This window comes from Acipenser ruthenus, chromosome 3, assembly GCF_902713425.1.
Source record: "Acipenser ruthenus chromosome 3, fAciRut3.2 maternal haplotype, whole genome shotgun sequence".
Classification (NCBI taxonomy): Eukaryota; Metazoa; Chordata; class Actinopteri; order Acipenseriformes; family Acipenseridae; genus Acipenser; species Acipenser ruthenus.
The window spans coordinates 105,063,132-105,072,852 of record NC_081191.1 but is presented as its reverse complement, the minus strand read 5'-3'; the positions used below and the strand labels follow the sequence as shown (position 1 = coordinate 105,072,852).

At 33.9% G+C, this 9,721-nt stretch overlaps 1 protein-coding gene across 2 annotated transcripts; it reads left to right on the top strand.

The window, feature by feature from the left end:
- Positions 1-5,070: 5,070 nt before the first annotated feature.
- Positions 5,071-9,398, top strand: LOC117435805 (cerebellin-2-like). 2 transcript variants are annotated; one of them, XM_034059245.3, is made up of 4 exons: positions 5,071-5,393; positions 6,013-6,465; positions 7,849-7,968; positions 8,312-9,398. In XM_034059245.3, the coding sequence occupies exons 2-4, from the start codon at positions 6,178-6,180 to the stop codon at positions 8,507-8,509; spliced, it is 606 nt and encodes a 201-aa protein (XP_033915136.2). In that variant the 5' UTR covers positions 5,071-5,393; positions 6,013-6,177; the 3' UTR covers positions 8,510-9,398. The 2 variants fall into 2 exon arrangements, with proteins under 2 accessions (XP_033915136.2, XP_033915135.2); XM_034059244.3 differs by having other exon boundaries at positions 6,010-6,465.
- Positions 9,399-9,721: the final 323 nt, after the last annotated feature.

The following is a 9,721-nucleotide window of genomic DNA, read 5'->3' as shown; positions in this document are numbered from 1 at the left end:
AAATATTCAGGCTGCAGGGGACAGATCAGGGATTACAAATATAATTTCAATGATATCTCTCCAGTTAAATACATGCCATTCTAATTGTTCTGTACCCCCAAACATTATCATCCTTGATGTATTTCCATGTAGTATTGATTAGATTTTACTCAGCTCTAACATCAAATGGTACCATGCATTTCATCAACACATACTGTACTGTATCTGGTCTTGTAATGTGCTATACAAGGTTTGTTTGTAAGCTTCTAAAAGACACAGTAGAGCAATGGGAGACAGTCAGTTAAATATTGTATTGAAGAACAAGAAATTGAAAAAAGCCTCAGGGAAAGACACAGATACTTACTTCACATTATGCAGTTTAAAACACTTGCTCTTTAGAAGCACTTTTTTTTGACAGCAGTCAGGAAACAAGAAGTAATTATGTCAAGGAAACCATTTCATACAGCCAATATCACCTTAGCAAGCCTTTTCTCTTCCCAATTAACAGCTTAGCTTTCTCAGCTCAGAATTCAGTGACACTGAACAGCTGCTTCCCATCTCCTACACTTCTTAATTAAAATCTCAGGTAGTGTACTAGTGACCTTGAACTTATGTGGTTTTATAAAGTCATTGTCCACAATGTATGAAAATTGTGCTGAATACAAGATGTATCAGAAAGCTTGCTCTTGTGCCTGAGGACCCTCATGGTGATCTTTATTTACTAGCCCTCGTGTAACAGTTTTTACAGCACTATTCCAGGTGGGAATAGGTGTATGTCTAAAAAGTGTTAAATTGTGAAATGAAGTCTGAGTAGTAATATGCTAATAGGCACCTTCTGTTCCAATGGGATGGTAATCCTTGATTGAGTTATTATTATTATTATTATTATTATTATTATTATTATTATTATTATTATTATTATTATTATTATTTATTTCTTAGCAGACGCCCTTATCCAGGGCGACTTACAATCATAAGCAAATACATTTCAAGTGTTACAGTACAAGTAATAATACAATAAGAGCAAGATAAATACAAGATAAATACAATGACTTTGGTTCAAGCAAATACAAGTGTGACAAAATACAATTCAGTAATACAGCAGATAACAGTGACAGTGATAGTTACATCAGGATATGATTAACTACAAAATACTACAGATTAAACACTTGGTAGATTACAGTACTCTGAAGTACAGGATTAAATACAGTAAAATAGGGGGCAGATAAGAGCAAATAAAGCACATTTAAGGTGTTCCCTTGAATTTGATTGCTGGAGTTGCCTCATCTTCTCTCTGATTTTCTCTTTAATACAACTCCAATCTACATATTAAATTACATTATTAAATTGCCATTCCCTTATAAAATGTACCATGGGATGGATAACCATAAAAAAAATCCCATGGCACAAATCCTATGGTAAATTGGAAAGTACCATGGGATTTATTACCATCATGGTACCAACAACAAACAGAGACTCTTAAAAAAGAAAAAAGCTTAAATGTCTTAAATGTTGGTAGAGAGCTTGCAGCTTTAACATTATCAGGCAAAGTATTCCTTAAACTGAAGCAAGATATTCAAATAGAAGACACTCAAAATCGATTTTAAAATGATGGTCACCATAGAGCCATCCTCCAACCTAACATTTAGAGGAAGCCAAAGTAAGTACAGATCGTAATAATGTATAAAGCAATCACAGGGGAGCTTACATCTACATAGTCTGTCGTAATAATGCCAGGCTTTTTCAAAATAGAAGTGGGGGCTGATTAGTAAACAGTATCACAGTACTATGCTGACACTGTTTATCATTTTTATAGCTGCTTGATTTTATTTTGTATTCATTTCTCTTTATTCAATCTTGCTTTATTTCATTTTTATTTTGACAGACAAAAGATAATTTCTACAATAGTATATTTGTACTTAGATTATTTTATTATTAGGCTAATACTTAAATCTTATATATAGGTTTTTTTGGCAGGGAGGGGGTTAAAATCCTCCCTGCCAAAAACACGTATAAATGTGTTTAATTGTTAATTATCACCTGCACTGGACGGTCATTGTAAATTAAATCCAGGTTCAGAGGTTGAAAGGGAGACAGCCAGTCTGTTATGGGCTGCTGAGTAGAAGGAAGCAGAAGGGTGTGCTGTTTCCGAGCAGTCACGAATGTAACGGTTCTGTGTGTACGGTTCTGTGTGTACAGTATCAAACTGTGTGTTCATGTCTACCGGTAAACAGCTCATCTGTCCAGTGTATAGTCAGGGTGATCCTGAATGTTTAGTTAGTGCCCGAAAAGAGCTAGGTATTTATTTTGTTTTTGTTTATTTTATATTATTAAACGCGTGCAAGTGCTGAACCTCCAATTTTGTGTCAAGTCTGTGTTTTAAAGAGGCAAAACGAACGAGAATTTTTTTAAAGCTTTCATTCAATTAGACCTAACTTAATAATAAATTAATTACATTACATGTCTGTAAATCACAGATGACTGTCAGCCGCTTACGCCTAACAACTTTTTCTAATATTCTGTATCCATTAAGCTTTTCTTCTTATTAAACTCCTAATTCTAGGCCTATTTCTTCAGTACCATTTGCTACAAAAGAATAACCATACATGAAACACTGGCAATCGAATTTCATCAGTACAAACTGAACTATCTTAAAGGAGAGCATGACATTAAAATGAAAAATACAGTTGAACTGTACATCAAGAAGGAGGAAAGAAACATGCGCCATTCAGAACATGAAAACATGTGAAGGGAATGTACCCATCAAGGCTTCTTACATGAAAGTAAATAAATCTGAATAAATTAATGGCTGGGTGAAAAACATGTGTCTTGCACTTAAACCAACTGGAAAAGTGTTGAAGCACAAAAGCATCGTGATAAGCCAATCCATCTAAGTTGCTGCTGTCTGCTACAACATCTGGAACAACAGTTTCATCCATTTCCTTGGTCTGTTGCTACCTCCCCTCAGCCACCTTTACAATGGTGTCTCCATCTAAGGCCATGAAAGCTGGCTAGTTGTTAAGGGACACTCCACTCTGGACAGAGAGGGTACTCCTCCAGACCAAACCCTACCACACTCCAGACCGACACAGCCATTGCTCGAGCCTGGTGAACCAAACTGCTTTATTGCAGGGCAACAGGATTCAAAATCCCAATGAAAATAAATAGTAATTATTTATTTATTTATTGCGAAAACTAAATAAAAATCCTTGTCATTTAACGGATGTGATAATATTCTGTGTTGCACTGTAAAAACATAATTCTTATTTATTTAATTATTTATTTTAATAAACATGTCTGGCTTTAGTTCTGCCTCTTCAAATGTATACAAAATATAGTTTTAGGCCGTTCATAAGTACAAATTATTACACTGCTCTGTGGAGTACAAAAAAAAAAAAAAAACTGGGTTACATGTCAACATGCATACATCTAAAAGGTACTGCTGTCTTAATGCAATCTGGCCAGATTTCACAATTTGGCACTATTTTTATAGAGAAAATCTTGCAAGATTAAATTGAGCACAACAAGAAGACAGAATATTTGTGTTGGGATTTACATGTTCATATACATAAAAATATCGAGAGAAACATTACATTTTCTAAAACAAATTATTTAGCACAGGTTATTGTTATTATCAGAATATGGAGACAATAGTCTTTCTATCTACCAGACTGTCCGTCTATCTGTATGTAACATCTTTTTTTTTTTTTTTTTTTTTTTTTTTTTTTACATATTTCCACTTGTGATGAAACTCGCTAAGGACGTTCTTTAGAACAAGTTATTGGGTGTATTTTGTGGATGTATGTCATGGTGATCTGCTTTTTATGTTTCTGCTATGGGAGGGTGAATATCACTTATTTATTATCCACCCTGGATAAGGCGTCTGCTAAGAAATAAATAATTATTTGTTTTCCTTCTTGCATTATTATTATTATTATTTATTTCTTAGCAGACGCCCTTATCCAGGGCGACTTACAATTGTTACAAGATATCACATTATACATTATTTCACATTATCCAGATATCACATTATTTTACATACAATTACCCATTTATACAGTTGGGTTTTTACTGGAGAAATCTAGGTAAAGTACCTTGCTCAAGGGTACAACAGCAGTGTCCCCCACTGGGGATTGAACCCACAACCCTCTGGTCAAGAGTCCAGAGCCCTAACCACTACTCCACACTGCTGTCTTGCAGCAAGCATTACAGAGGCAAATGCCAGTCCCGACCATACTGCTGTATCACTGGCTGTGCTGTGTAAAGGATCACCTTATAACAAGGTAGCACTGTATTTGCATTCCTATTATTATAACTATGCCTCCTTTATTTCCAATTAGAAAATGATTCAGTATCATCAGCCAATGAGCTTTCAGCTATAGCGGGCATTAATACACAGTAGATGCCTGCTGGAACATCACCACCTGTGAATCAAATTTAAAATCAATCTGCGCAAGTAATGGCTTTTTCATTATGACTTGCTGTATTTTTAAGCTTAGTTCACATCTATTGGACAGTAAATACTAAACAAAGACACACTTGGTCCACATTTAGTTTAATATCCAAGCAATATTATAGTTATATATATGTTGATAGCAAATCTGCAGAAAAAAAACTATTTTCATTTTATTTTTTTATAAGACAACAATGCCTCATGGCTTGTCCAGCTGTTTTAACAATGTTGTTTCCACACTTTAAATTAAGCAACAGAGATAGACAGATCTCAACTGAACCGTGGAAAGCAGAGTAAAAACACTATACAATCGTGGTGAATCAGAGGTAAGCCATGTAAATCTAGGTAAAATACTATGAACAAGCATCATAAAAACGTATTAGCTTGGGAAAAGCTTGGTAAACTACAAAAATACTATGCAAATGTGTCGTGGTAACTTTTATAAGAGGATTTAATTTGACACTGTTTAGCCACTGGGTGGCGCACAAGTATCCCCTTTTGCGTGGATCAGTTAACTTCTATTATGTTTAAGTTACATTGTTTTTTAAATATTTGAATTAGATGTCCTTTAAATAAATTGTATAAAACATGTAGCATACCTACTGCAACATACTTACATGTACCGGAGGTAGGCTACTGCAATAAATGAAAAGGTTCTCACTTTGACATTTTCCAACACAGACAACAGATGAACGATCTAGTTAATTGCATTGGTTCCTGCAATACTGTGGCCTTGGTAGCCCCTGGTTCAGTAAACAATGCCGTGTGTACAGCAGGGAGCTGACTTGTTGTCTGGTGATTCCTGCTTGGCACCTGCATTAGAGCTGCACTTGGATATAAGAATGGGCGGGAGAGGCAGAAGAGGCGATCCCTTTCTGTCAGCAGTCTCATCTCAGCTCCTCGGAATATTCCTGTTCAGAGGCATGCAGCGGGCTCACATTTGAAGATATGGATCAGCAAGGTAAACTAAGATTTGATCATATCATTTTTTTTTAAACTTACGAATTATTAAAAATGTCAATAACTTTATACTGTCAGTTACATTACAGAAGAGTGTACAGATACTGGCAGTGCCTTGATTAGATAGATGGTGCCTTTAGGCTTTATTTGAGTCTAGGTATCGGTTCTGTACTGTAAGTTATTATTATTATTATTATTATTATTATTATTATTATTATTATTATTATTATTATTATTATTATTTCATTTATTTGTGTACTTACCTGGATAGAAACGTTATAGTAGACTTGGACTGATAATATAAAGTTGATTTAAGACATTTTTAAAATGTCATTCTGAGTTACAATTGTTATTGTTAATACTTGCATTTATTTTGTCAATACCAGTATCATTTCTCACCAAATCTCAAGAAAGTCACCGCAACAATCATCTGTCCTTCATAGATGCGCTTTTGACTTGAGCTCTTCTGAATCTCAGCAATTAAACACTATTAACACACCTTAATGAACACAAGCAACACCTAATGCTCCTATCTGTAGCATGGCTTTTGAAGCATCCTGGTGTGTTGTGTGATATGACACAGACGTGAATAATAATATAATGTTTTGTCTAATTAGCAGGTTTTGTCACGCGAGTAATCTGTGAACCATCCTTTTTTACCCACTGAGAGATAGAGAGAGAGAGAAAGAGCGAGAGAGGGGGTTAGGCTCAAGCAGGTGATCGAGACAGAACAAACCTCCAAGGGGCTCCTTGAGATCAGTGTGCTCAGGATTCTCGTTCTGATCATGGTGCCAGTAAGTTGTCTTGGACATTGTGCCATGCTGGCTGTGGTCCTTCTCCTGGGATGTGGCGTTACTTTTGCCCTGGGACAGAATGAAACGGAGCCGATCGTTTTGGAAGGAAAATGTTTAGTGGTGTGTGACTCGAGCCCGTCCTCAGACGGAGGGGTCACCTCCTCGCTTGGGATTTCAGTGCGGTCTGGCAGTGCCAAAGTGGCGTTTTCTGCGGTTAGGAACACCAACCACGAACCGTCTGAAATGAGCAACAAAACCATGACCATCTACTTCGACCAGGTCAGATAACGCATTTTACTTAACAATCCTTTGATAGCTTTATAAAGACCACTAGAAACAAAAGTACAATTAACATATAGCTCATGTGCCACTTCATGTTATTATTATTATTTTTTAGTTAGGGCACATTTCCAATGAAGAAGTTTTTATTTGTATTTGTATTTTACTGGATGTTTTGTGCTATATGAAAATTAAATAAATAAATTCATATACTAGTTTAATATTTAGATTTAAAAATACAATTGCAAAAGCTAGGTATGTTATTTATATTCTTCTTAAAATATACCCTTACCACCGACTAAAATTGTTTAATCAGTATTTTTTCGTGTCGTGCTAATGTCTGTATACAGCTTGTTGTACAATGAAAGTTGTTTCCCCAGTATTAACACCGGTGCGAACTAAGTGTAAATTTACATCCTACGCATTTTTAGGAGCCAGTAGCTGGAGAATGTAAGATTTTTTATTTTTTTATTTTGTTTAAACAAAAAAATTTATAGTTTTATCGCAAGTGGTAACATCGTTCCACATCTCTTGCAAAACGTTTTCTTAATTTCTACTGTCTACTTAAATGCATACATGCTTTCTAGTTTGCTTCTCAATCTGATGTAAAATACATTCTTTGTTTTTTTAAAAAAAGTGTTAATTAATGTCAATATTAGCATGTGTCCTACTTTGATTGGGAACAAACATCCCATGTAATATTCAATTTTACAGTATGTATATGACAGTATGTTTCTCGTTTATTATTTCTCACAATTATATAGTCGTTATTCTTGGACATTACAAACACTTGTGCACATTCAGTTTCATCATTTTAATATATATATATATATATATATATATATATATATATATATATATATATATATATATATATATATATATGAAAGAAAAGGTTTTTAAAAAATGTACACAAAAGGTTTAAAAGATAAGATTTTTTTTTTTTCAGGACATTTCGGGCAAAAGACCTTCTTCAGATGTTTAAAAAGACAAGTAAAAGTAAGCTGTTTTTAAAAAAAAAAAAAAATACAACTGAAGAGCTTTTGCCTGAAACGTCCGGAAAATAAAATATTTTTTAACCTTTTAAACCTTTTTTGTACTTTTTTTTAAAAACCTTTTGTTTCATATGCCTTCAATTTTATTTACTGCAATTTTATACACACACACACATATATATATATATATATATATATATATATATATATATATATATCAATTTAACAAACACACACTCATATATATATATATATATATATATATATATATATATATATATATATACTATTTATAATTTCCTATTACCATGTGCACATATGCGTCTTGTGTGAGAAATGCTTTCAATGATGAGGATATCATTTTAAATATGATATTTATATTTTTCAGGTATTAGTTAATGTAGGAAATCGTTTTGATCTTTCTTCGAGTGCATTTGTAGCTCCAAGAAGAGGAATATACAGTTTTAGCTTTCATGTGGTTAAGGTATACAACAGGCAGACAATACAGGTGAGCACTATTTAATATCATATTACTGTAATACGGTATTACTGAGAAAGTATGATATGAGAATACTGAGTCATAAACCAAAAGCTAATACTACTCGTTTTGTTGAATAAAACATATGTAGGCCTATTATCATTATTATATTGATCACATGTAATGCTTGATCGTCATACTGTATATCAGTTACAACTGTTTCCCGGGGAACCTTGAAAATACATGGCTATGCCAACTTAATGGGGTTTTTCCATTGTCTGTACATTTTTTACAAAATGAAATACATACATCGTACATAACAATACTTAACACACTTATAATTACAAAAATCAACTTCTCTTTGTACATCTAGGTCAGTCTGATCCAAAATGAACACGCAGTGATATCTGCGTTTGCCGGAGACCAGGATGTTACCAGAGAAGCGGCTAGTAATGGAGTTCTCCTCCATATGGAAGGAGGAGACAAGGTGTATCTCAAGCTGGAAAGGGGTAACCTAATGGGGGGATGGAAATATTCTACCTTTTCGGGATTCTTAGTTTTTCCTGTCTAAAAGTCTCCAATGGATTTGATTCCATATGGCTGCCTTTTATGCTAGAACATAAGAATATGACATCAACTAATAAAACTGCCACTGAAGCAGAATGACTTCTTACTGACTATACATTTACACTGAATATTGACATTTTCCTTGGAACCCACGTTTCTAATTAGTCTCTGGTTACTGTAATCTCTAGGATAAAGGAATTTGTCGACCTGTGCAATTCATACAAGTGAAGGTAAACTCATGCTTGGATTTTATTCTTGGGGAACCCATTGACCTTTTGTCCGGAGACAATTTGATGTACTTGGACTACTAAACTGATGTGAAGATGTTGCAGCTGAAGAATCAGCCCTGAATTGCGTGTCTCAATGCTTTCTTTTGTGTTTGTATAGCCTTAAAAAAGATGGCTTCAGTCCAGTAAAGTGTGTGCATATTTGGACGTTCCTGTGTCAAGAAGTGCTTTAAAGCAAATTTTGCACTAATGGAAGATTATTTTGTTTAGTTGTTGTGTTGTTTCAAGTGGTGTTTTTGGATGCTGAGATTGAAATAGGTGTCAATAACAAGAAACATATTATTTAAAATTAGTTTAAAAATCAGCGTCATATTTCTGACTTGCTGGAAAATTCATAACATATTGGAGAACTATATTGCTAAGCATTTAGCTTAATGTATAATTACATGTTCACAATGTTGTCTATCCTACGTTTTTGGGTGTGCATAGCTTTAATATATTTGTTCAATGACTTTGCTCACAGATGTTTGAGTATGTTGTGACAGAACTACATATGACCATATATACGGGAAAATAATAATAAAAAGTCTGTATTGTTATGCTTATTTTTTTTAATTATTCAGAAATTGAGTCCACAAATAACCATAAATAGTTCCTTATTTTGTATTTGTTTGTTTGTTTCTATTTATGTTTTAATTATTGCAAAAAAAAAAAAAAAAACCAGGAACACATTCAGTGGAACACTTAATTTAAACAATAGCCTTTCAGATAGTATTCAACATCACCTAATGGAGCTTATCTGTTAGCTGATCCTCTGTCCTTGGTGCTGAAGTGCACAGGCCAAAACAAAGAACAAAACGTCCCTCTATTGATGTATATATCCAGAGCAAAAATACCCACTTCAATATTTTTAGAAGAGAAATATGAATACTTGAATCATATTATTATTAATAAAGTGGCAAGAGTAATGGCTCGAAACGTAAGATAAA